The following is a 27,817-nucleotide window of genomic DNA, read 5'->3' as shown; positions in this document are numbered from 1 at the left end:
ATAATTAACTTAACTTATTTTCTTAATCTCCTCAAATTAGTCAACTAGCTTTTATAATTAGAATCGGAGGTAATATTTATAGACAGAATGTAGGTCTAATTTTATTTTTATTCTTATATACACTCCAATAAAAATAAAGTTTATAATTTGTGATACGTTTTGTTTGGTAGAAACAATGTAAACATTTATTGATGAAGTCCCGTAATGCGAGCATCTTTACGTAATTTCCGAATCGAGAATTCATATTCTCCAACCCGTAGTTCGCGGCCTGGCTATAAAGTTTCTGTGGATAAATGGAACCCCACAGCCATAAAGACGAAACTTATCCATCCACTAGTATAACTTTTGTTCAATTTTTTTTTATTTTTGCAGATTTTTTTTATGGATCAAGCCAGAAGGATTAATCATGACAATATAGGTATTTCAACTCAAAAAATATATCAAAATATTTTTAAGTTTAAAATCTTCACATCACATCATTAATAAGATTCAAAGGGGGTGTTTGGATAAGTGTAAAAGTGCTTTTCAAAAACACTTTTTGGTAAACTGAGACAAACTCCTCCACATATTTATTTCATATACCGTAAAAATACTTTTAAAATTATGGTTTTGTTTTTACCTAAACACTTCCAAAATCCTATACTGTTGTAGAGTTTGATATTAGCTTTTGGGGGTGTTTGGATATAACCAAACCATGGTTTGGAGAATAGCTTCTGGAGAATAGATTTTTTGGAGTATAGATTTTGTGAAAAAGTGATTCTGAGAAGTGAGAGTGTTTGGATAGTTGTTATCAGAAACACTTTTTACATGTACAAATTACTAAAAAAGGCATAAGTTAATATGATAATTATAGAAAAAATATATTTTATGATATATTTTAATTTGAAGGAATAAAATTGTTAATAATATATTTTTATTAACATAATTAATAATACATAAGATAATATAATTAATAAATAATTAATATGTATATATATTTATAAGATATAAGATTAAATATATTTATAAAAAAATATGTTTATAAAAAAAACAACAAGATACATATCACACTCTCCCTTTTTTTTCCAAAAACAAAAAATTTTTGCTTTTCCCAAAACCATGGTTTTAGTTTTTTTAAGGGTGTTTGGGTGATTTTTTCCCAAACCATGATTTGGAAAAAAATCACCCAAACACCCCTTTTATCTAGACATATAAACCTTAGTTGTCAGCTTTTTCTACTTTCACTTGACATATCATTCATGCATTGTTGGCCTTTAATTATTATTTCATGCACAGAATCGGATCTTTTTTGGTTTACAAGCATTGATACAAGACTTTGCTGTGCATGTGAAAGTAACAACTGTTAAATAGGAACAGAGGCAAACAACCTCTTCTTTCATTCAAAACCATGCTACATGTGAATCCATAGACACATCACATGGAGCAAATTAATTGAAAGAATCTACATAAATGCACCAATATCCATCAAATTTTTTTTTCCCATAACATACACTCGTAACATTATAAAACTCTTCGAAACAAAATGCTTTAAAAAAAAAAAAACCAGCACAACGATTAAGATCGTGCAGACAGCTTCTGCTGTGGAGGAGACCTGCACAAAACTGAATGACTTTAAGGTCAAGATGGTTTTGCACTTGGCCTACTCATATTTGGGTCCTTTCTCTGAAGAAGTTACACTAGATGAAGCACTAGACACGGTGTCACTACTGTCAGTAACAGAATTTTGATTGCTTTTTGATGGGTTTCTCTGGGGATCGTTGCTTGTTGGAGGATTCTGTGCCTGCTCTGCTAGTTTTCTGATAATGCTCAAGAGTGTTGGAAGAAACTTGGCAGACAAGGATATCATTCCTGGAAGCTGAAAACATGCACACTAAAAGATGAGACTACCAAACACCCACCTGCAAAATTGGTTTAAATTCTCTCTCATACTTCATAATTTTATACTATAAAGTTGCTCATTGCTCACCATTCCATGGCGGAATTCATTCGAGATGTCCAGCTGAACCCATAGGGCTTTTCCGAGAAGAAAACCGATAAATATGACACCCAGATACAAGGGGTTTCTGCCATGAAGAATATAAGACTTAGGTGACAAAAAACTCATTCTTAAAATACTGTGCCTATGAAAATGATCTCTATGATAACCAGATTTTATTTGATCAAAATTTCGTATTAGCTTGTGAGTTTCTCGAGAACAGAGGAGAGAGAGATGTTGTGAGAGCAAGAGAAAACATACACTCATTCCTAAAAACAATTAAAAAGACACCAGAGGATTACACAGTTGACATGTACCTTAGAAGTGTCACAAATTCATTGAATCCCAGAATAAGTAAAGCAACAATTGCCCATGGAGGTGGTAACCAGTTGTTACTACGATTGTTGGCCTCCTGACAATGCAAAGTATCCATGAAAATTTTCAAGCTAACAAAACACACTAATGAGAAAAGCATTTTATCCATAAAACAAGATTCTTTGCGGATTTTGTTAATAAATCTTCCTAAATATATATAGAAGCATATTTGTCAATCTGTCGTCATAAAAAAATGTGAAACATCATACCTGTGCAGAAATGGCTTGAGTGACACTATATTCAGTCTCTGTCTTGAATTGTCTCCACACATTTTTGCACTGTACTGGTGTGATTAAGGTTTTAGAAGATGGAATCTGCCCCAGGAATTAAGTCGAAGAAGCTTATCAGTTCCCAAGTTGGAAGTTTCCAAACCGTTAGAAGTTGCAAGTAACCAAAAAGATGCAATTCTGTGGCCTAGTATGAAATTGCAATTCAATAGGTGCACGAGATAAAACAGAAAATTGTAAAGTTGAACCTCTGTCCAGGTGCTTGAAGCCAAAGGATCAACTGATGTAATGCTTCTGTCTTTCATAGAACTTGGAGAATCCAGCAATGCAACTGTTAATGTTTTCTCAACATTATCAGCAGTAGAATCTAAACGAATAGCCGCCATAACAGACAGCAACTTCAAGGACTGCAAATAATTCAATTTGGTTAAACAGCTGATTGAATGCAATACAAACTGTAGCAACAGAAAACAGTATTCATAATCATGTCATACAGCAGAACGGGCAGTCTTGGTGATGGCTCGAATATCTTCTTTCCCAGTCCAAATACGAGGCATTGAATCAGAATCATGGCTAAACAATGTTGTAAACCTGTTTTCATATTCAAGGTAAGTGACTCTTGATTACATTTTGAGAAAAATAAGGATGTCCACTTAAATTGCAGGAGCTTCAGACCTGTCCTTCATACGGATCACAACTCTTCCAGATTCTTCCCTTGCCTTTGCCTCTACTAAACCCCTTGCATAATCCTCTAGACTTGTGGTAATGTTCCGTCTTGTTTCTTCATCCATATCAAACCCAGAAAGTGCAGTATAGAAGCCTGATACGGCGGATTCTGTCTCACGCTTAAGAAGATTCCTTATTGCTGGCCATGTATCACTATTAGCTTCATCCAGAAGGGCTTCAATAGGTCCGGACAAAGCGTCTTTCAGTTTTTCCTGCAGGACACTGCTATCAGAAATTCGTAACAAATTACATGCAAGTTTTGACTTCCGATTGATGAAGTATAGAATTTTGATGACTTATATTGATTCAAACTCACTGTCTTTCCGCACAAATATGAATAATTTCACCATCATTAAGACAATTACTTCAGAATTCACAAGATATCACTATCAATGTTGAATAAATACCTCATATGATGATGTAAGTTCAGACAGCTTAGCTGCTCGAACAAAAGCAACATGTGCGACAATATCACGATGGAGTTTCTCCCTTGCCTTGGATGTATCCCAGTTTGCTTGTTCAATTATTACATCTGAAAGGATAATACATACATTATTGTCACATTAAGTGAGATTTACAAGCCACAAAAATAATAAAGTTCATTAAGTTTTAGCTGTTCTTTTGGTGGAAACCAAAAGCTAGTGATTTCAATGTCAGCATCTTTTTACGGTGCATGATCCACTTCATGATTTCATATGAAGCTAACGTTTATTTCTAAATACCTGCACAAGCTTCATCAAACTGAGCCATAAAAGAGTTTGTGCATCTATTAGCAGCAGCAGAAAACCCTTCCCCTCCTTTCAAAGCCTTGTCAAGAGCTTCCTTGTACTTTTCTAGAATTCCAGACCTTATATGTCCCAGCACAATTTGGAATGCTGGTTGAACAAGCTAAGGAATCGACGGGCAAAAACATTTAAGTAATATAATCACATTATAAATCTCAAAATTTTCATGGCTGACTGAAATAAATTAAGGCCTTATCCAGGGGAAAAAAACAGAGAGAGACTAAAATAAAGTTAAGAAGAAGTACTTGCAACAATTTTTCTTGAAGCTGCTTTTGTTTTGCAGATCTGACACCTTCATCAAAATAAGTGGCTTCTGAATCATACCTAGAATGAAACACAAGAGCTCAATATAGATGAAATCCTCGTCAAGGCGATCTCTTATGAGATACTTCTACCAAATTCAACATGATTACGATAAAAGGAAACGTAAGAGGTCTGTTAAGGTAAAAGTAACAGTAACTATTTATTTATGTATGTTTCGACATGTGAACGCAACAAAATCAAGATTTAGAAACTATAATTTCAAACTACAGTTCAGTTTGAATTGAAGGATTAAATACATCACGAGAATAAAACATAAGGGCCTCGCACAATACCTACCAAATTTAAGTTACGTTGGAAAAGGAAAGATAAACCCCAGAAGCATTATATGGGGTTTCACATGAAACTCCCACACCAAAAACCGTTGATAAAATAAATATTAAATAAACAAACATGGCATTTTCATAGAATTCCAAAGCATCCACCGAATCTACCTCCACATTGTACCACCATAAATAATCAGAAGCACTCAGACCAACTAAAGTAAGACTTGACAATTTTGATGTTAGAATTCTAAATATGCAACATGTTTCTCATTAGGCTACTACTCCCTCTGGTTCAAATGTAAGTTATGTTTCAAAAACACCAAGGATAGAAGTTAAAAGTTACATGACTCATTAAATTTGTAATATAAAAATATTACATTCCTCCCACCATTACCCCTATTTAATACATTAAATTCTTTTTTTTCGATAGTATTAATGCATTAAATTCTAACAGAACATTGATCACAAAGCTTTAAAACCACGGGCAAAAATGAGAAAAACGTAATTAACAACAAAACTTACACATAACTTATAATTTAGACTGGAGGGAGTATTAAACCAGCATAACAATAAGCAGAAACTGTGATTATAAACATAAGATTACTTCGTATCCATGAGTCTGAGGCGATGGAGATGTCATATAAAATGAATTAAACTCACTCTGACAGACAAGAGCCAAGGATTGAACTGAGCTTTTTGCCAAATCCAGGAACTGGGCCAGATTGCACATCCTCTTCCAATTGATGCCAGTCCTGAGAAATAATCGTAAAGCAATTTACGTTAACATAAACAATTAAAGTAGTCATAATGTCCATGGAGGAGTACTATGGTAAAAGAATTGCGGATACCTCATTTGCAGCGAAGGCAGCGTACTTCTCATTGGCAATTTCTTCACATCTTACAGTAGCAACCATGACCTAAAATTGGGGGATCAAAGATAATTAATTAATCAAATAAAAACATGTCCAGGGAAAAACATTACACCATTTATATGTTACCTTGTGAGCAGGAAGGTCCAGATCCTTGTTTTCCTTAATGATTTTCCAAATTTGCTGTGCACTAAAAGAAAAGCCTGAAGCAGGAACTACTCCACGTCGATCTCCTGCAAGCCCACCAGGAGTGATAGAATGATAGAATCGTTGCCTCAAGTTGGCAACCTACATTTAAAATATATCACATAAATAAATGATATCTGCAAAATAGAGGGATCCAATAAGCCAAAAATGTATATATCTTTTTTGAAATGTGAAAACCAATCTGATCCTACAATTATGTACAGACCAAAATAAATGGCTATAGCACAGTCACAACCCAGAAATGCAGACAGAGAGATGCACTAGTCTCGATAATGATTTATTTTACAGTCAGCAAGCAAAAAGTAGGCCTGTGGTGCACTATCCACTACCTGCTCCTTGAACTGTTCTTCCTTTTCTTCAAAACTAGAAAGTGCAACAACTTCAACCTGACAATTTGTTGCCAGATGTAAACAGTTACTAAAAATGCTAATAGAATTATGACATATGCAAGAAAAGATCTATAAATTTGGTGACAACAGAATGGATTACAAATTACATTAAAGAATTCACTTAATGGAGTTTCCATGTGGGCTTGTGGCTTAGGAACAGAGTCCCATATCTGCAATAAGGATACGGAAAAGGAAAGAATCAAACACTGACTGGGAAACCTTCATAACAGATTCAATACAGAGAATTAACATGAAAAGGCACAATATTACCTTCTGAATATCTTCTCGCAAAACAGGTTCTAAATTTTCAAGGGGTGTCTATCAATGGAAAATATTAACCATATAAGTAGAACTTACACTTAAGTTGAGCTCTCGATGACAGAAAATAGTCAAATAACAATAGTAAAAGCACTTTTGCTTACGCACTCTTGTCTTATCACGGATGACAAACAACAATGTTGTTTTGCGTGGGCTAAACAATCTCATCATAACCTGAAAGCAGTACCAAGCATGCATTTAAATTTAACCCAATTTTCGTGATTCCAAATAGCAGCTTGTAGTCAATAGTTAGACAAAACATACTTGAAAGACAGTTTTCAACAGAGGCTTATTTGCGGCTTGCTCACGGCCAATGTCATGACACCACCTTTACAAAAATTGCATGTGAAAAGAAATCAGTTGCACAAAGAAAAAGGGTTCACATAAAACAGGAAGTGAAAGATATCATGACATATATGAAGTTTATAAAACATGTTTGTATTACAAATATCTAAAGGTAGAAGCGGGAGCAAACCGAAAACTGACATGTTTATTAGCACTATGTCTGAAACGGCAAGAGCAAAAAGAGCACTCTGTTTTTCAAATGCCGTATCATCCTGACAGAAAAGGCAATATCAATCAGTACAAGAGGAAACAACCAAATGTAGAACATGAGTATTGATATGTCATGACTCTTCGTTTATTTTTCTGAACTAGTATGAGATTTCACAGGTTTAAATTCACATTGTGATTGAGGTTAAGGTATAATAATAATTGGAGTGGCACCTCTCCACGTTCTCTTCCATCTGTACCCTCCAAATCCATCACAAGTGTAAAAGGCTCTATGCCTGCACATTTTGCCATCCAAATTCCTTTCGTTGTTTGAGATCTGAAAACAAGCACATCCCATCAAGTCATTGTCTTCTCGTTGGACAAAAATCATGTAAATTGTGAAATGAAGAGGCATGCCTTCCTTTAAAAGCATCCATCTCATTGAAGTCGGTGCGAAACAATTTATTTAATAGCGTGCTCTTCCCTGCTCAGGCCAAAAGCAAAAAACTTAGATAATATAAAAGATCCCATTGCTGGGAATAATCCGACTTAAGTTTAATTTGATTACAATAGAAATATCCACAACGTAAACTGAAAATGCAATGAAGAAAATATAGAATCCTTAGGAAAAGAATTCATAGAGATAGAAAGAGACACCAAGGAAACTAAACTTGATTACTGGAAATCATCCATGTAAATAGATAATAGATTCTAGTTCTATGTCAAAATGTCAACCTCAAGTTAATGCTCATAACAACACAAGACACTTTCAAAAGTCTGTAATAAAAATCATGTCAACCTAAATAAGGCATAGTCAAAACCATATTATGATACTTAAATTTCAATCACGATCATCATTCTTTGCCATGTAAAATGAATCAGTCATCTTTAAGAAGGTGAAAAGTGATAAGATGCTGATATAGTGGAGGCAAGAAAACATACCACTACTCTGTGGACCCATAATAGAAACTACAGCATACGAAAGCCCACATTCACCCAATTTGACCTCCTTCATAAACTTTTCGATTCCGGCAACATTGAATGTACCTTCTCCATCAATAAGCTGAGTAGAACAACAGCCCTCACTATTTGCTGGATAATTAGATATTCAACATTAGCGTATGAAAGAGTCACACGAAGAAGAATTCTACAACTTTTAACTTAAAAACCAATTACGTGGGCCCTCTCCTTGCAATAGAAAATGAGTTTTGTTGTTCTTATTGATATTAATAATGATCCATGAACGCAGAAGGCAAATTAAAAAAAACAGGGAAAATGTCATTGGAATGGTCATGGATTTCTTTTGTTAGATTAACTGTCGCTTACCATGTCAGGTACAGTTAAGGTCTTCACTTTTAAGTGCCTGAATCTTGAAATAAAACACACTAATTGATCAGTTTAATTCATTTCCGCCCAATATTTCCAAACATGAAAGAGCTGTATCCCAAAAGTTAGCTCATTGGAGAGTCCAAAGCTCACATAATCATATCTGCCCAGCATTAGAATCCCATTCTGAGACTGGAGTCCAATACTTTACGAAGGATTATAAAATTTTTGACCCTGCTTCACAGCTCTCGTGCCAAGGAAACCAAAAAAGTTTGTGACAAAAGGGAACATTTGAAAATTAGATCGTGAGATTGGAAGTTGCAAGACTTATTTCCCATCATTGCCAGTTGCAAGGGGTCATGATAGATTGGCATTGAAAGACCTATTATGCTAATCTCAGGTCTCATAAATTAATGGTTGGTCAAGTCAACCAGTTAATTGTAATTTGCATTCTCATCTTAATATATAACATAAGATATATACCAACATTATTCTTTCAAGACCATGAAGAAATGTATAAAAGCCATGATGAAATCCAACTGGGACCCACTAGTTTAGCATTTCAAGACATATTATCAATGAATATGTCAGAATTAATCAAATCCCAAACAATTATGCCTTGAAATTGAAGAAACAAATAAAGAAAACGCATGCGAGAGTTAAATGTGTGTTTTTGTGAGTTTCGGTTATAAGAAAACACGAATATCAGATCACGGATTACGAAAAGTTGACAGAAATGAAGAAAGTGAAGAATGATGATAAAAATGAAGAAACCGATCGATATGGAGATCGGAGACGTACCCATTAACGTGGGGATTGATATGTTATAGATTCAAACGAATGTGGCCAAAAGGAGAATGAAATGAAGCAATGGGACGATGATCTTCTCAGAGAGGCATCACATCAGCATATGACTTTCGTTTCTAAAAAGCAGCCTTGACTGTCTCTTTCCCGTCCATGAAAGACACGATCCCGGATATTATCAACTTTCCTTTTTTTCCCCTTCCCAGATAATCTTTTCTTTTTCTTTTTCTTTTTCTTTTTATATGATATTTGGTAGAAAGAAATACAAAACAAGCAATATATATTGGAACTTGGAAGAATCAAAAATTCAAAATTAAAAGAAAATGTAAAATCATGTTCAGTATAAAAATCAACATCATGTTTTGTATATAAGTTGAGCTGGTGAACTGATTTTTTGAAAAAAAGAAAAAAAATTAGAGAATTGTTATAATTATCACTTATGAATAATTTAACTTTCTAAACATTTTATGTTACACAAGCACACACATGGAAGGATATATAGATTTGTTATCACATGCGTATACGTATATGTTAATATTAACAAGTGTATGATTCTCTCAATTTAATGCATATATGGGAAATTGAGATTAAAAGAAACAAATGATATTTTTAGCATGTTTAAAATGACTTATAAATAACTTTACAACTTTTTTATTTATAAAATACGAAGTAAATATATAAGAAAAATTTTGTTTTGACTCACACAAAACGTGTTTATAAATGATTTTAAATCTGACTCCAAATAAGGCCAAATCTAAAGACTAGAAGTACATAATATCCATACGATATCAAAAATAAAAATAAAAATTCGGGGTACAGCCTCACGCCTTCCCTCTGCCTGCTTGCGCAATTATATTTCACACCTTTTAGAAATTATTCCATACCTTTTATCAAAATATTATAAACCCATTTATTAGTTCTTTTTCAAAAATTAAACTCATTAATTTGTTTGTCTTTTTCTTATTTTCGAACCAAATAGAATATATATATACATATATATATAAGATCTAGTTTGAGTAAAGGAAGTGCATGAATCTTTGCCTATTTTAATTTGTAAAAGAGTTCAAAAATAAAAATTGGATAAAAAGTTTGGTTGATTATTTTTAAAAATCTTCCTCACATGTTTCAAGAGAATGAAATTGTTGCATGGAATGACTTGCTGACAACTGTAACATTCCTTGAGATCCATAAAACCCTTCTCCACAAGATTTTGCCCCAATTTTATGCCAATTGTTTTACTATTGCTAAAAAAAAAAACTGCTGTAAAATTGTTGGTTGTAAAATTAAAGTTACTGTCAAATGTAATTAAAATTTGTTTAAAAATTTAGGTTCAACTTATTTTTAGTGAACACAAATCGTATGCAATTTATTATTAATTACGTATAAAACGAAAGATATTTGCTATATGTGATTGAAAAAAGAGTTACACTTGTGTGAGTCTTTCTATAAATAATTTTGCAATGAGAATTTTGTAACAAATTTTTCATTTTTTAATTATAACGTTATTTAGTTCTTGTAACAAATTTTTCTTTTATCTTTCAACTTTTTGCCCCCCATGCCATGTTCATATAGGGCCTAATAAATTATAATGTGTATGAATGGGGTAATGTTTCTTCTGCATGTAATCCTTCTATTCATAATAATATAAAACGTTGGTTAATCTTTCCCACAAACTAAGAAATATTAATTAAATCATTAAATGTGTTTTAAATTGATAAAAGTTATATATTTTTTACTCTCCTTTTTATATTTTAAACACTCTTTTCTCTTTATAACGAAAGGTAAAAGTGAAAAGCTATTATTGGCTACTCTATTAATTTCTTATATTTTGGATCAAAATTTTCTTTCAAAACACTTCTTATATATATCTTACCTATAGTTTTTAATATAAAACCTCGTTTGATTTTTATTTTGGTCATAAATATAAAACTCTAATGCATTTTGTCTCTCATATTTATACATTTTTTCAAGTTAGTTCTTCTAATAATAATAGTTCTAACTAATACATTCAATTAGTAAAGATATTTTAAAAAAGACAATATTTATTTATAATAAATAACTAAATTAAAATATTTTTCAATCTTCTTAAATTAGTCAACTAGTTTTTATATTTAGATCAGAGATAGCATATTAAAAACAAGAGGCATGGTAATAATACAACATCAATGCAGGCCCTAGCCAATGCCATAAATTTCAGGTCAAACATAAAAACAAGTCCTAATAAATGAAAATTATTTTCACAGATCCAGATACAGATACAGATACAGACCCCAGATACAGAGTGTGGGTCCCGCCCCCAGGCTTCCTTTCCTCTTCTTGTTCTTCACTGTATATGAAGGACATATCCAGCTGCAGATTCTCCTGCACTTTGGGTGTGAAGAGAGGAAGCAGAAAGCAGAGAAATGAAGGGAAGTTACGACATTCCAGTGTCCACCAATGTGCAGAGAAGATATAATCGCTGGAAATTTTATGTTCCAGTCATCTATGACTGGTTCATCAACCATAATCTTTCTTGGCCCTCTCTCTCCTGCCGGTTCTTCTTCTTCTTCTCCTCCTCTCTCCTTCATGCTTTATTCTTATATCTGATACCCAGTTTGATATATACTATGCGATCTGATTCAACGGAACACTTAAGAGAGCTTCGATTTCAGCTCTTCATGTGTTCGTACGTTGACGCCATTTATTCGACTCCTTTGTCCCAAGAAGGATCTTATGTTGTTAGCTCTGTCAACTCTGAGATCAAATATCCTTCTGGCATGGATCTTTGTTTTTTTTCTTCTTCTTCGGGTTCTTGAATAATTTGTTCTTGAATTCGATTCATCAAAGCTTCAGTGGTTTTAGACGTAGACGAAGCAATTTGAACCATTTGATTTGGATTTTTTTAATTTTTTAAAAATATTTTTTGAAATGTCCGAAGTACGTCGTCAAAGAAGCCAACATAATTTGATGCCATTTTATTAGTAAAAATCCTTAATAAAACACAATGACGATTATATGACTATGTTTGTGATGTGATTTGCGGCTGGGAATTAATACGATAACTCATGAAGATAAATATGTTGATTAGTGTTATATCCGTTCTGTGAATTTTTTTTTTCCGGCCACCAGTACTTTGTTAGATTGTAGTTTGATCTTTTATCTAATTATTTGTATTCCCTATTAAGCAGAGTGTTTATATTGATTAATTTCTTTCCGAAAAATTGTTATGTTTTTATTTTCATCCCTCTGCAAAACCTCAATCTATTGGACCTAAATTGTATGAACACTCCAAATTCATTAGATCTACATCATCTGGACTCGATTTGCACGGTTCAAATCTAAAAATTTTAATTAATTATTTTTAAATGAAAAATTAATTTTTAAAAAAAATGATAGTTGAGAAATTATTTTTATTATTTTAAATTTTATACCTATTAATTTAATTATTTTAAAAATAAAAAAATTAAATTTGGATAGTATATATCTGATAAGCTTGAAAAGCTTATCGAAGTGATAAGCACCTAAACTCATTCATTGATCCTCATTTAATGCTCATCGCATATTGTGGTTATTATTATTGTGATAAAATCTAAACTATTTAGAATTTGATTTAGTTATATTTGTAAATAAATTAGTAGTTCATACTGTTTATACTATTGCTTGTGTCGTTTGTTCATTTTCTTGTTCTATTATTAATGGTTCATTGTACTGCTATATATGAAATACTTCACATGTCATGAAAAGAGCAACAATCATTATATTTTAATTAGTATCATTTAGTTCGGATTTAAAATTTTCAAATTAAAAAAAAAAATGAAAAACTCAATTGGATTTGAATTAATACGATAATTTGTATGAACAAATAACTTTTTATTGTAATTAAAATGAAAAGCTATGGAATGAACCATGCCAAAGCAAAGAAGATATGACTGCTTATTCATCAAAATCTATTAACCTCTTACAATTATATATAAGGTTAGAAATACAAAACATTAATATTGAGATTTTGAGTAGGTCTAACCAGTTAGTTAATATACTCATTGATTTATTATTGCGATAACAAGACATGCATCTAGCTAGAAGAACATGAAATTGCCTCTTCTATCCTGAATAATTGACTTCTTAGCGTTTTCATTTGAACATTTTACTTGGAGATTATCAAAATATATATTTACACATGCTTATTTTGAGATGAGTATATATAAATGCAAAAATGCTTCAATAATGTTTAGAGATTCTTAAGGACCTGGCATAATCTCCTATATATTAATGTTCATGTGTGTGAATTTTGTGCACAACTCTACATTTTCATTTCTATGACACTTCTTCTATGAATATGCGTTCATACATGAGAATAGGGAACTAGAATAGCCTTTGTTTAAAGCCCCACTAATTAGCTTGTTGTAATCGCAGGTGGGGCCCTCAATTCGATGAAACTAGGGATACCAAGAAACAACGTTTGTACCTTACTGAACAGGCAAGAACAATATCGTACATGGAGAATATATAATAACAATTCAAACAACTTGTAAATTTGAGTTTTGATTATAAATAAAACATTTTTAATTGTCAAATGTGACTCTCAATTAATTTGTAATTGAGATTCCTGTTTTACAACTATCTGCTGAAGCAACATTAGCAACCCATTTTTCAGGGACTCTTTTCCAGGGACTAACTGTCATTAATCCTCTCTTTTGGAATTGAAATCCCATTAATCCCCTTATCATATATATGTGTCTTCCTGAAGCGTTTCTAATTACTTTGCAATAATAATATTATTTTAGCATGCTTTTGTTGAGCTGTCTTGGTGATTAATTATTACATATATCTTTGCTCTTAGTTTACTAACGTTGCCATTATGTTTCAGACTGATGGTAGTTATCCAAATACTCTAGTTATAGCAGACTGTGAGATTGTTAAGCCTAAGGTTGCATCAGAGGATATCAGAAGGGTAACATATACATATATCATTACCAGGACTTGTTCTTATTTATGCGTTTTGCTCTATGATCACGAAGCTTCTATTTATCCATTTGTAATTCAAGTGGATGTATTTTTTGGTTGTAATTTGATATTTCTTGATTCATCAGTTTCATGAAGATGCACGCTCTCCCAATATCAAGAAGAACAAATCCATTATTCACCCCGGAGAGGTATACACACACAAATGGGACATCATCTTCAAATCCTCTACAATCTGCTCATTAATCTTTTCTTCTTCCTTTTCTATATAGAGTGCAATACTAGCTAATATTCATGTAGGCCTGATTATTTGGAAATATCTAGAAGAGTATTAATTAATTCTCTCTTTGCTTATATTAGATCAGTGTATAATCACTATTGATTGTTGAGAGAACTAATAAATTCTTTGGCGTTGATGATGTCTTTCAGGTTAACAGAATCAGGGAAATGCCACAGAATAATAATCTGTTAGTGGTGCACACAGATAAACCTGAGGTATTTGTCTAATAATTTAGTGCTTCTTTTTTTTACCCTACATTATTCCTAGTTAACTGGATTTTATTGTTATGATGAGGTAGTTAATTAATGCAAGCTTGTTATAATTGTGGCACTAATTAAGTTTTTCTTTTCTATTTTTGAATATATATGAAACAGTTAATAATTTGGGATATTGACGCTCAACCAGCTCGCCATGCTATCCCTGGAGCTGAATATTCCATACCGGATCTGGTATTTAGCTTTTTTTTGTTTTTTGGGGGGTCTCTCCTCATACATTTGTCCATTAATTCCTTCGGGTAATTTTTATGTACCATATATGGTAATTTACTATGAATAATTGCGGCTGAGTTTATCTATGGAATTCACCAATATAAATACAATCTTAATGTGTGTGTGTGTGTGTGTGTGTTATAAGATTGAAAATGGTTCAGACATGTTTGGATGATGCTGGGCAGCTTCTGATAAAAGGTTAAGACATTGAGCTTATGAGTTCTTTCACTTATGCATATATTTCTTCAACTTTTAGAATCGTTCCAGAGAGCATCCTAAAAGGAGTCTTTATATTCTTTAACTTGTTTGGCTCAGAAATCATTCTAAAAAGCACTCGTATATCTCTTCTTTTAGCTTATTATTGGATTCTGAGAGCATCCTCAAAAACACTTAGATATAATCCGACCCTAGAGAAAACTTTCTGGAAGGAACATCCTTGCGGACCTATAAAGGGGAGAACATCCTAATTAAAAAGATACTCATAGGCTTTGCTTGGGAGAGCATTCTAAAAGAGGACAACCTTGTGGTAGGAAAATATCATGAGGAAATCGTTAAGTATGTTGTGAAGATATCTTGGATGTTTTGGTTAAGTTTGTTGATATATATACATATATTCATATATATATTTTGCAGATACTAGCGGGGCACGATGATATTGCTCAATTTGCTTTGGCTGTTTCTGCTTCTGAACCTTATGTTCTTTCTGGAGGTCCATGTTCTTTTTCATTTTATATTAATTCTGATTTTATAAACATCTTTTATAGATTCTGTTTCGTATGCTCTTGTTTTCTGGCTCTGATGCATGCATGCAAACACCAAATTTTCATTTGATTGTTTTAAAAAGAACTTTTAAAAAATACTTTCATGCAATTTAAGACAAAACCCTTCTCATATAATTATTTGGCATGCAGTAAAATTATTTCTAGAAAGTTAATATAGAGACTCCCTAAATTTGATCCTGCAGGGAAGGACAAGAATGTTGTTTTATGGAGTGTGGAAGACCATATGACATCTTTAGCACAGGCAGCCTACTTTAGACTAGGTTCCATTATTGGTCGGAATTACAACCCAGTTGTCAATCCACGTGGCATCTTCCGTGGACACACTGATACTGTTGAAGATGTCCAGTTTTGCCCTACCTGGTATATATACTGACTAATTTCTATCTTTAGTTAGTTTAATTATATTACAAGCTCCAAATTGAAAAACTATTATTCCTAAATATTATTAAGTTCAAGTATTTAACCTTCTCACTACACAAATATTTGTTCCTGTTTATTGGAAAGTCCACAAGAGTTCTGTAGCGTAGGGGACGATTCCAACTTCATATTATGGGATGCCCGCGTTGGCCCTGATCCTGTTATCCAGGTTCTTATTCTTTAATTAATTAATTTATTTCTGTTTATTAATCAATTTTCTGAATGATAACAATATAATTAGTTAACTTTCAAATCTCTAAACTATCTTAAACTATTATATATGCTCGTCAATATTATTGTCTCTCCTAATTTTAACAGGTCCAGAAAGCTCATCTTGAGGACGATATCCACTGTGTCGAATGGAATAACTTCGATGTTAATTATATTCTTACTGGGTCTGTACGCACACCCACTGCTTAATTATACAACAACAATTAAATTTTTTCTTTTAATAATTAGATAAATGTCTTTTTTTGGTTTCTGGTGAACTATACAGTTCTGCTGATAGGTCAGTTCATATGTATGATCGTCGAAACCTTAACAATGGCCGACGAGGACCGAATCCTGTTTATAAATTCCAGGGACACGATGCATCTGTCCTTTGTGTTCAGGTAAATATATTTGTATATATTCTTTGAACTAAAACTTTTATGGTACTTTAATTAAGGGTTAAAACTTATTATGTTTAAATCTAATTAATTAATTAATAGGAGGGGTATGTTGAGATCAAATTAAAGGTGGGTGTTTGAACTTTGAACTGTGCAGTGGTGTCCCGATAAACCATCCGTATTTGGCACTTCTGGTGATGATGGCATTGTTAACATTTGGGACTATGAAAAGGTAATTTGATGGAACTCTCTTAGTTATTTAATTATTAATTATTCTCCTTCATTTTCTTAAACATCATTAGTTCCAACCCTGTTGGGAACACTATCTTCTTGTTTTTGTTTTATTCCCAAGAATCGAATCCAGATTCAAGTGCTACAATTAATAAGGAAACATCAGGTGCCATTAGGTTAAAAGGCCTAAAAACACTATATGTAATCAGATAGAGAATTGTGTGTTTGCCCACATGAATATATATATAGGGATAAGATGTTTAATTACCTTAGAAATATTCACGGAGAAACATCCAGCATCTAAAAGTTTTTTTGACTCTTATATGCCCTGAAATTTCTATTTAGCATTTTTGTCCTGAACCGTTATCTATCATTAAATTTAACTATTAAAAGCTTTGGTCATACTGTATATATATAATTTAATAGTCAAATTTAATGGCGGACAATGACCAAGGTTATTTTATGCTATGAAAATAAACTTACAAGTCATATGAGGGTGAAAAAAAATCTCAGTGCTAAATGCTTCCTTGTAGATATTTTCAGGATATTTAAACACCTCATCCCATATATATATATATATATATATATATATATAATATTTCTTGAACATCTCTGTGTGTGTGTGTGTGTGTGTGTTATATTGTGTATATAGGTTGAGAGAGGTTCATCTTGTGCTGGTGGTGTGAGAGAAGAAAGGGCACCTCCTGGTTTATTCTTCCGACATGTTGGTCACAGGTGAGTAACATACATAGTTAACTGTTTACTTAGTTACATACTCTTCCGTTTTGTCTTTTTTTTGGGTCAAGGTTAAAATGTTTGAAAACAACGGTTTTTTTATCTAATATTGTCAGGCATAGAGCAATTGAATTCCAGTGGAATCCATCAGATCCTTGGACCATTGTTAGTCTCTCTAATGATTGCAGAGGTCTCGGAGGTGGTACATTACAGGTACATCTACACGAGCAATTCTGTCTTTACATACACAGATAAACATTTATAAAGATTCAATAAGACATATAACATTAATTCTAGTATTATTATTGTCGATTCTTACAATTTAGTTAATCAAATTTTGATTATTTTATTCAGTGTGGTCTCTCTATAACTCAATTATGACATAATTTAAGGTTGTTTTCATGAAAAATACAGATGTGGCGAGTGATGGACGTAATATATGAAGAGAATAATGAGAACGTGGAGAGGAAAATGGCAGAGCTGAATAGGTTCAGACGTTGCACTGCCGGACGAAGCCTATCATCTATCAAGGACTTATGCTTTTGCTTCTAGCTAGGTTTTCTAATTAGTTGGTCAACCCAGTATGACTTCAACATTAATATATATGAGAATAACTATATTGACATAACGACTTGGCAACTCTTATTTCATAATGCAAGATTCAGATACTGTTTGAAAATTTGAAATCATCATCATTATTGTTATATAAATGCCTTTGTTTGTGATGTGATGCTATATTTTAATTTGTTAACATATTTATAGGATTGATACTTACCATATTTTACTTAAGGTATAAATGATGGATGTTGCCAATATATATATTTGATGTTCATGAGAACACGTTGACTATTCAATGTGTTTTCCATTTTTTTAAATTTTTAGTCAATATCGAGTTGGTTGGAGAAGGAGAGTGAATTTGTTCAACAAAGAATCTTTCAGCTAATCAAACGGAAGTAGTAGGTAGGGGGTAACTTGCAAACTAACTAAAGTGATTTTATGAAAACTGTTTTGTGATTTTCAGATTTTATGATATCTTTGTCCAACTCCTGATTTTTTGAGATCCTCTTTTATTGGCTGGCATGTGATTAATTATTTTCAAATTTTATTCAAAGTAGGTTTTCAAAAAAAAAAAATATTATTTTAGTTTTTTTAATTATTTTAAAATTTAAAAAAAGTATTATGATATTTTATATAAATGATTTTTTTAAATAAATAACTTTATATCATGAAAACTTAAACAAACCCTTAATAATTAATCTTAAACTGGTGCTTTGTGCAGCGTGTTCACTCACATGGTCAGATGTATTAGTTGTGAAAATTTAAGGGAAAACCATATTGAAGGTACCTATACTTTCTTTCAATTTTTAATTTGGTACCTATGTGTTTTTTCTCTTTAATTAAACATTTAATTTTATCTTTTTAGCAATATTAGCTCTTATAACTTTGTTCTATTGATATTTTTAGTCTCTACATAAGGATTAATGATGTTAATAGAGGAAAAATAAAGATTTAGTTAAGAACAAAAAACACATAGGTACCAAATTAAAAATTAAAAAAAAGTATAGGTACCTCCAATATGATTTTCTCAAAATTTAAAGCAAAATTGAAAAACAAATCACGTTCTCGCGCTCTCTCTATTGGTGTTTTTTTTTTATAACTCAGTATTTTTAAGCAATCTTAGGCGCAACCTAAAATTTGAATTTGTACTCTCCTCTTTATAGTATGACACTGGTTCCCATCTCAACCAACAACTTGTTAATAAATTGAAAGCGAGCATTAACTCTCTCTCTTTGTATTTTTAATACTCCTCCGATCTTTAATATAAGATTTATTTAACTAATTTGATAAGATTAAGGAAGTTAGATAAATTAGCTAATTATAAAAAATATGAAATGTTTTTCCTAAAACACCATAATCATCTTTTTTAATATCCTCACTCCCTCACTTAGTTGATTATGGTTAAGGAAGTATCCGCAGGGATAATTTAAAAAAAACTGATAAATATAAGAAATAAATTTTATATTTAGGATCAAAATTAACTTAACAATTAGGTCCCATATTAAGGACCGAAGGAGTACTACATTTGGTTTTTAATATACTCCCTCCGTTCCTTATTATAAGAGACAAATAACTAAATTACGTTGATCAAAAAAACAGTTAAAGTTAGTTGAGGACAATTAATGTGTAAAAAGTATAATATTTTTTCCAACAATACCCCCATTAATAAGGAGAGAGAGTATGAGAGAAAATAATTAAATTATTAAAAGAAAGAGAAGTGGGAGGGAGAGAGAGTATGAGTTGGACACAAAATAAATAGGGGTAAAATAGGAAATTAATACAAAAAAATAAAGACAACTTTTAAGTGTCTCTTATATATGGGAACATGCCATAAGCATCAAATGTCTCTTATAATAAGGAACGGAGGGAGTAAGAGTTAATGAACTAATTTGAAAAAATTGAGAAAATTTGTTAAATTAGTTATATGTAATGCATATATATTATTTTTCATACAATATCCTTACTAATCATGTATATTAGTTAGAATTACCATTTAATAGAATCTTTAACATGTATAACTACTATAAGGACTACTTTAGAAAAATAGATAAATATGAAAGACAAAAAATTTTATATTTAAAACCAAATTAAATACCAAATTAACTCTTATATTATATCTAGATATATTGTCTACCAAAATTATAATTTCTCCTCTAAACTTTCATTATTGATTTCATAAATCAAAGGAAGTTTTCATTAATAGGGTCTAATGCAAATAATTAAAGAAGTATTTTACAAAAATCAATACACATCTTTTTAAGAATAACTAACCTACTTAATGTCATTAATTTTGAGAACAAAAATTTTTAATCGATATAAAATACATGCATGAGTAAGTAATATTACTCATATTCAGCTTTAAGATTTTGCATGAATACACAAAAAATGTCATATTTTTAATCAAATTTCATCTAAGAATAAATTTTAGTGTTTTTGTTATAAATATTAAAATAATTTTATAAGTACACAAAAAAATAATTTTATAATTATAAAATATAAAGTGTATTATTGTATCCAAATATAAAATAAGTTTCTTCATTGCTCACTCCAAATCAATTCAAGCAGCGTGGATAAAATCCGAGTCCTGGAGTCTGATGTTTCCGGAAGCGTGAGCGGAAGCTGCAGAAAGTCAGAAACAATCTCAGCAGAAGTGAATTCTTCTTCAGCTGGGCCACGGTTTGTAGTCTCCATTTCTTGTGTATCGGTGGATCTTTCGTTCCTTTATTCCATTGAAGCACCCAAAGAGGCAGACTAAGATGCCTACCATCTCCGCTCCGAAGATCACCGCTTTCTTCTTCCTTCTCTTCTTCATCTCATACGCCCACTCGTTCTACCTTCCCGGCGTTGCTCCTCGAGATTTTCATACTGTATGCTCTCTCAATCCCTTCTACTTCTATTTTCTCAGTTTCTACCTGTTGATTATTGATGTACTACCCGTTTCTCTCTGGTCGTTTAATTTCTTTGAATCCTGGACGTTCTTTAATTTTGCATTTGATAATTGTTGGATCTAGGGTTTTAGGTCTGATCTATGTCCTTTCCTTTGTCTTCGTTCGAGATTCGAGAATGAGAAATGATCCTATTTGCCTTACAGTTTCTGCTTACGTTTTTCATCAGGCTATCGTGGATTATTTGGTTGTTCTGATGTGGTTCGAGCTAGAAATGACTTCTCTTAAAAGATCGTTTGTTCGGGTGAATTGGTTGGACGAGTGTCTGTCGGGAAATGAATTGCAGAGTCTTAGGGAGTTAGGTTAGCTTTTTGAGTTCGGGTCTTGATAGTTTTGGTTGATTGATGTACGGAAATTGAGAACAGGGTGATCAAATCTATTAATATAAAGTGAGAAATTCATAAAATACAGCTTCAGTTGCCGTCTTTCTGGTGCTGAATTGAATCTTCCTGTGACCTCAATAAATGATTTCTGTATTAGGAACTTCTAATTGTTGTATTTCCTGAATGAGGAGTCTTGTAACTATGGTTCAGTTTTTTTTTTTTTTCAATTTTAATTTGTTCGTTTTATATATATATATATAGGTTTGTTGTATTACCCTGAAAATATTGATTCGTTCCTTCTGCTATGGGACTAGGATGAACCGCTGTCTGTTAAAGTGAACAAATTATCATCTACAAAGACTCAACTTCCGTACGACTACTACTTCTTGAAGTATTGCAAACCCCCGAAGATTGTGAACAATGCAGAAAATTTAGGAGAGGTTCTTCGAGGGGATCGCATTGAAAATTCAGTATACACGGTACATATCTATTACTGATTTCATTTAGCAATTTACTTGGATAACTAGGCCTTTAAGAGTTTGTTACAATGGTTTCTTCTTTTGATTCTACAACCTAATTCGATTTATTCTTTTTTCAGTTTAAAATGAGGAAGGAACAATCTTGTACTGTAGCTTGTCGCGTGACTTTGGATGCTGAGTCTGCGAAGAATTTTCAAGAAAAAATTGATGATGAATATCGAGTAAACATGTAAGTGATTAATGTATATTTTCTAGTGCTTTGCTCTTGCTATATAATATAAGTCCTTTTATGTTTTTGAAAGTTCTCTTTTTGACAGTCTGCTTGTCTTTTGCTTTGTATATCCTTGCTGACACGAGTCACTCATGAGATGAATATGCAGGATTTTGGATAATCTTCCAGTTGCTGTTCTTAGACAGAGGAGGGATGGAGGGCAATCAACCACATATGAACATGGGTTTCGTGTTGGGTTTAAAGGAAACTATCAAGGGGTATAAACTCAGAAATCACTTTTGATATGGAAATTTGTTTTTTCTGTTCTCACAAACTTAACATTTACCTGTAGAGCAAGGAGGAGAAATATTTTATCAATAACCACCTGAGCTTTAGAGTCATGTATCATGAGGATCCTGAAACTGATTCTGCTCGTATTGTTGGGTTCGAAGTCACCCCAAACAGGTGTTGTTCCCTATCTCATCTGTAGCCTCTTTTGTTCGAAGATAAAACAAGGTCTTTCATGCTATTTTAAAGAAGGGTTCTAGATACTTCCCCTTTTCCTCATTCTTTTTTATCATACCTCTGCATTTTATGCTTGTTAACAATGCTCTTAAGATATTGTAATCCCTGGTCTTTATCGAAATCAGTTCAAAAACATTGAGCTTCTGTATTGACTGCTTTGTTGTTGATTTTTGCATAACTACTTATTGTATGTTCTTGTCTTCTCATATGAATTCTATCACCGCATACAGTATCAATCACGAATACAAGGAGTGGGATGAGAAGAATCCACAAGTAACAACATGCAATAAAGACACCAAGAATTTAATGCAAGGCAGCACTGTCCCACAAGAAGTAGGAAAAAACAAGGACATTGTATTCACTTATGATGTTTCCTTCAAGGTATCTCTGATCATGCCTATGGGCACTCTTCTTCTTTCACCTCATCTGTGATTGGCCACATTAATTCAGGTTTAATGATTCTTTCTTCTTCTTGTTTTTTTTTTTGCCCCCCAGAAAAGTGAAATCAAATGGGCATCTCGATGGGATACATATCTTCTAATGAATGATGACCAGATCCACTGGTTCTCCATCATTAACTCTCTGATGATTGTTCTTTTCCTTTCCGGAATGGTGGCAATGATCATGCTGAGAACTCTTTACAAAGATATTTCTAATTATAACCAGCTAGAAACCCAAGATGAGGCCCAGGAAGAGACAGGATGGAAACTTCTCCATGGAGATGTTTTCAGGCCACCAACCAATTCGAATTTACTTTGTGTTTATGTTGGTACTGGTGTTCAGATCTTTGGAATGACACTTGTGACAATGATATTTGCATTGCTGGGATTCTTATCCCCATCCAATCGAGGCGGTCTTATGACAGCCATGGTTCTTTTGTGGGTTTTTATGGGCTTGGGTGCTGGCTACTCCTCAGCACGTCTGTACAAAATGTTCAAGGGCACAGAATGGAAGAGGAATACCTTAAAGACTGCATTTATGTTTCCAGGCATTCTTTTCTCTGTATTCTTTGTGCTGAATGCTATAATTTGGGGGGAGCAATCTTCTGGGGCAGTGCCTTTTGGAACAATGTTTGCTCTTGTTTGCCTGTGGTTTGGTATATCAGTGCCCTTGGTATTTGTGGGTAGTTACTTGGGTTTTAAGAAGCCAGCTATTGAAGATCCTGTGAAAACCAATAAAATTCCCAGGCAGGTACCTGAGCAGGCATGGTATATGCAACCCATCTTCTCTGTTCTTGTTGGAGGCATTCTCCCATTTGGCGCAGTGTTCATCGAGCTCTTCTTTATCTTGACATCAATTTGGCTGAACCAGTTCTACTACATATTTGGCTTCCTTTTCATAGTGTTTGTCATACTATTAATCACTTGTGCGGAGATAACAATCGTGCTCTGCTACTTCCAGTTGTGCAGCGAAGACTACAACTGGTGGTGGAGATCTTACCTCACTGCCGGGTCCTCTGCTCTGTACCTTTTCCTCTACTCAATTTTCTACTTCTTTACCAAATTGGAGATAACTAAATTTGTCTCTGGCATCCTGTACTTCGGGTATATGATAATTGTTTCGTATGCCTTCTTTGTTCTGACCGGGACTATTGGCTTCTATGCTTGCTTCTGGTTTGTCCGCAAGATCTATTCGTCTGTGAAGATTGACTGATTTACGTCATATAACGGATGAGAAGGAGGCTAACGCTCAGACCATATGAGAGGCCGTAGAAAAGGTGAAGTCTTGAAGCAGATACTGAAGGGAACTTGTTTCCCTTGATTGGAGTTTTTTTTTTTTATAATTATTTTAGTTATGTTAGAATAGCAGTTGTACTTTTAATTAGTTACCTAGTTTCCAAATGTTGCTGTGACAGATTATGAAGCAACGACTTGATGCTTGCCTATTTCTACATGTCCATGTGTCTTAACATAAGGCATTCAATCTTAAGATAGTCATCGGGGCATTGGTGCAAAATTCACACCCGATTCATCCCAGCCCGGATCTGGTCAGGTCGGGTGAAGCCCAGCTGTTAATGCATCTGATATGGACAAATATGTCCTTGAAATTTCCACCTTATTGTTCCATTGTTCGGGTGTTTATACTCATGCATAGACACTGTCAAATATGAGAATGGTATAGGGAGATTTGAGCCGGTTGTTTATACTTATGCACAGACACTGTCAAAATGTTGAGTCAAGAAATCCAAGACCCTGACATAATGTTTAAAAGGGGGTCCTCGTATAGACTCTGGTAAAATTCAGTGCGCGCGGTACATATCTGTTAGTGATTTTATCAGAAAGTATTAAGCAGCGTGGACGAAGTTGAAAATAATATATAATACTTATATATTACCAATAATTAATAAGTGCAAAAAAAGAAGATCAAAAAGGATATTATCATTAATGTTTACAGCTCAATAAAAAGTCATAACAAACATAATTATGACTGACCATTACGTACACTATGCTAAATAGCTACTGATCATCAGAACTATAATCTCAATCAGGAAAGAAATGAAAAGTGGGTGGTTGAGGAGAAGCCCTCTTGAAACGCTGCAAATATTGGAGGCCCTCTCGCGTCATGAACTTGTGAAAACGACCATACACACTCATCTCTTCCAGGTCTGTGCCTGACTTCATCAACCAGCCTATCACAACCACCATATCATACGACCACTCTCTTGTCATCATCTTCACCTTCTTCAGTCCCTTTGTTTTCCTCCCTTCACCTCTCCTACACTCTCTTAGTGCTTCCTTAAACATGTCATTCACAGATTGCCGAAACATTCACACATCAAATAAAGTTATATATAGAAGGGGGGGAGGGGGGAAATATATATATATATATATATATATATAATATGTAGTAATGCAAACATACCTTCTTAGAATTGAGATTTCAGGAATTACTTTTGTGAATTGTTGGATAATTCGGAAAGGCGAATTTCTAAATGTGGTCATCTATCCAGGACGGTAATAATATAGTCCTCTTCGATATACCCTCCTTGAACATGTATTTCCAGGTGGCGAAGGCTTTCAAGTGAAATAGGGGTCTCTCCATGTAAATCCTACAAGTGGAAAGCAAGAAATTGAAGAAGAGAAAATCTTGTCTGCTTCCCCCCCCCCTCTATACAATTCATTAGCTGATATTTAAAATTTTGATATCATGATATTTGGGTGATTAATATATTGATTCATGCATTCTGAAAAACTGTATACAAAACAAAAAAAATACATAAGCACACATACATATGACTTATACATGCTTGTTTGGATTAATGCTGACAAAAGTAATTTTTATCCGATGTAAATAGTGTAATGTGATTTTTTTTTATATCATATATTGAAAAGCTGGTTTCAAAAAAGTCTAATTTGAAGAAAAAGCCAAATGTCAAAATTCAGAAACCAGAAAAAATTGCTTCAATTTTAAAGCAGCTTTGGAGTAAAAAGCCATCATATTTCGTTCCAACTGACTTTTAAGGCTTCCTAATGGCTTCCTAACGTGATGAGAAACAAGCTTGTATTATCTTTGTAATCGTAGATTGCAGCCTATAAAATGGAGCTCAAATTCATGAACTAACCTCAAACATTCCCATAGGTACAAGCAGCATTAGTGCCAAATGTTGAAGCAATATCGCATCTATATGTAGTTCTCTTGTCGAAGAAGGTATGGCTTTCAATAATTTGTATGAGCACTTTCACATTTGGTTCGTTCATGATGATCAGCGTTCTGGGGATACAATCGGTGATCTGCAAATTTTGGTCATCTCTTCATCATCATGAGGCCTATCATGACGACCAACCCAAGTGAGCCTTTGTAGATTAGGTGCAGAAGAGATCTCAAGCACAAACTTAATGGTATGACGATGGAGAACATTATGTCCACCAATGACACAATTGAGGGTTCGTAGATGCTCAGTGATAATCCTCAGAGTTTTGTAGCCACTGAGAACATGAATGGTTAAATCCTCCAAACTTGAGCTTCGTAGTGTAAATTCTTGTTCTGGTTCTGTCCGGTAAGATTGAATTTTTTGAGGAATAGATGTTTCAAGGACGGGCAACTCTCTGAGAACCAATCAATAACTGAATCAGTAGTACGAATTCATTCGACATGAAGAGTTTCAATAGAAGCAAATTCCGTCTTGGGAAGCTTCATTTGGTCGTCGACTTGGTTCATGTTTAGTTTGAGAACTTTCAAGGACTGAAACTTGGGAGGCAGCTTGTGAAGAAGATGGAAGGTAGTTTAAAATCAAGGGAAAGTTCACCGACAGGAAAGGATTCGAATAATTTAATGATCCACTCATGTGAAGCTCACTATGTTCTTGTTTCTTGCAGAAAGATGAGAAGGAGATTCCGTTGATGAGCAAAGCATGAGGACGATTGTTGGGAACAGTGTATCAGAATCATCATCATGAGGACGACGATGATCAGAGAAGCAGAAGGAAGAGATGGTTGAACAAACATATCAGTTATACTTGTTTCAATTTGAAGAAAATAAATTATAAGACAAAACGGAATAAAAAATTTCATTTATTGTTTCCAAGTGATTCGAGTTCCAGTTTTCTCCGCAAAAGGAATTATGTAAATTATGAGTACGTCTAACTACAATATATAAACGGGGCAAAGCAAGGATATAATATACATATATATATATATATATATAACTACAACTTTTTCTTGCTAATTAAATGATAAGGTGGAAAAAATACCACACATGATTAAAATATGACTGAAAAACTTGACATTGTGGTTGAAAGAACGTTCACATAATTTAAGGACATAGTTGATGATGTTAGGCTTATGATTCATAGGGAGTAGATGGTTATACCGATATATTCTCTTAGGGAATCTATTCTTATTGCTGATCACCTAGCAAAACTTTCTCATCATATAGAGGGTAACTTTTATATCATAGATCAACCTCCTCCTTTGAGTGAGGAGGAGGTTGATACAGGAAACTAGGTCTTGATGATTTTTGCTTTCATGTAAGTACTTGTTCTCACGTTTTGATTATAAAAAAAAAAAAAGAACGTTCACAGAATATTGTGAAAATCTTTCTATAAACAACATTAGTTGTTATTAGAATTTTTATTTAACCTGATTTAACCCGGACAAAGCCACATAAAATTAACCATATGAGAAGACAAGTATTGGAAGATACAAACCAATATTTTTCATAGATAGACCTAACTTTTACTGATTATCATGGCAAAAGAAAGTATCACTAGAAATT

General features: G+C 33.1%; 3 protein-coding genes across 3 annotated transcripts; 2 read left to right on the top strand and 1 right to left on the bottom strand.

Moving 5' to 3' along the window:
- Positions 1 to 1,639: 1,639 nt before the first annotated feature.
- On the bottom strand, positions 1,640 to 9,081 carry LOC114715588 (protein ROOT HAIR DEFECTIVE 3 homolog 1-like). Its single transcript, XM_028900449.1, has 23 exons — positions 9,078 to 9,081; positions 7,893 to 8,042; positions 7,368 to 7,434; positions 7,185 to 7,287; positions 6,945 to 7,015; positions 6,723 to 6,786; positions 6,567 to 6,632; positions 6,411 to 6,458; positions 6,248 to 6,310; positions 6,081 to 6,137; positions 5,674 to 5,832; positions 5,524 to 5,592; positions 5,336 to 5,427; positions 4,334 to 4,412; positions 4,026 to 4,191; positions 3,711 to 3,835; positions 3,253 to 3,515; positions 3,072 to 3,168; positions 2,826 to 2,984; positions 2,560 to 2,664; positions 2,293 to 2,387; positions 1,967 to 2,063; positions 1,640 to 1,855 (listed from the first exon to the last, which is right to left on the bottom strand). The coding sequence occupies exons 1-23, from the start codon at positions 9,079 to 9,081 to the stop codon at positions 1,640 to 1,642; spliced, it is 2,415 nt and encodes an 804-aa protein (XP_028756282.1).
- Positions 9,082 to 11,482: 2,401 nt separating this feature from the next.
- Positions 11,483 to 18,114, top strand: LOC114715587 (WD-40 repeat-containing protein MSI4-like). Its single transcript, XM_028900448.1, has 15 exons — positions 11,483 to 11,613; positions 13,473 to 13,536; positions 13,927 to 14,010; positions 14,150 to 14,212; positions 14,451 to 14,516; positions 14,676 to 14,750; positions 15,423 to 15,498; positions 15,754 to 15,931; positions 16,076 to 16,157; positions 16,307 to 16,383; positions 16,485 to 16,599; positions 16,754 to 16,828; positions 17,480 to 17,562; positions 17,679 to 17,775; positions 17,977 to 18,114. The coding sequence occupies exons 1-15, from the start codon at positions 11,483 to 11,485 to the stop codon at positions 18,112 to 18,114; spliced, it is 1,404 nt and encodes a 467-aa protein (XP_028756281.1).
- Positions 18,115 to 20,688: 2,574 nt separating this feature from the next.
- LOC114715618 (transmembrane 9 superfamily member 7) lies at positions 20,689 to 24,559 on the top strand. The gene is made up of 7 exons (XM_028900478.1): positions 20,689 to 20,987; positions 21,703 to 21,867; positions 21,987 to 22,096; positions 22,248 to 22,356; positions 22,431 to 22,543; positions 22,834 to 22,984; positions 23,099 to 24,559. Exons 1-7 carry the CDS (start codon positions 20,877 to 20,879, stop codon positions 24,254 to 24,256), a joined length of 1,917 nt encoding a protein of 638 aa, XP_028756311.1. The 5' UTR covers positions 20,689 to 20,876; the 3' UTR covers positions 24,257 to 24,559.
- The last annotated feature ends 3,258 nt before the right edge of the window (positions 24,560 to 27,817 follow it).

The sequence above is a fragment of the Neltuma alba genome, unplaced genomic scaffold (assembly GCF_004799145.2).
Source record: "Neltuma alba isolate B1F8T4 unplaced genomic scaffold, ASM479914v2 tig00011601_pilon, whole genome shotgun sequence".
NCBI classification, from domain to species: Eukaryota; Viridiplantae; Streptophyta; class Magnoliopsida; order Fabales; family Fabaceae; genus Neltuma; species Neltuma alba.
This window is presented reverse-complemented; position numbering and strand designations above follow the sequence as displayed.

What these genes read in the sequence shown, in the direction of transcription:
- LOC114715588 (XM_028900449.1), bottom strand. An exon ending in ATGGAAGAGAACGTGGAGAG is followed by an intron (nt 7,016 to 7,184) that starts GTGCCACTCCAA and finishes CTTTTCTGTCAG; the next exon opens with GATGATACGGCATTTGAAAA. An exon ending in CTTGGCTCTTGTCTGTCAGA is followed by an intron (nt 4,413 to 5,335) that starts GTGAGTTTAATT and finishes GTTTCATTCTAG; the next exon opens with GTATGATTCAGAAGCCACTT.
- LOC114715587 (XM_028900448.1), top strand. Translation starts at nt 11,483, where the DNA reads ATGAAGGGAAGTTACGACATTCCAGTGTCCACCAATGTGCAGAGAAGA. An exon ending in CCATTATTCACCCCGGAGAG is followed by an intron (nt 14,213 to 14,450) that starts GTATACACACAC and finishes GATGTCTTTCAG; the next exon opens with GTTAACAGAATCAGGGAAAT. An exon ending in TGCACACAGATAAACCTGAG is followed by an intron (nt 14,517 to 14,675) that starts GTATTTGTCTAA and finishes TATATGAAACAG; the next exon opens with TTAATAATTTGGGATATTGA.
- LOC114715618 (XM_028900478.1), top strand. Translation starts at nt 20,877, where the DNA reads ATGCCTACCATCTCCGCTCCGAAGATCACCGCTTTCTTCTTCCTTCTC. An exon ending in GATGAATATCGAGTAAACAT is followed by an intron (nt 22,097 to 22,247) that starts GTAAGTGATTAA and finishes ATGAATATGCAG; the next exon opens with GATTTTGGATAATCTTCCAG. An exon ending in TTCGAAGTCACCCCAAACAG is followed by an intron (nt 22,544 to 22,833) that starts GTGTTGTTCCCT and finishes CACCGCATACAG; the next exon opens with TATCAATCACGAATACAAGG.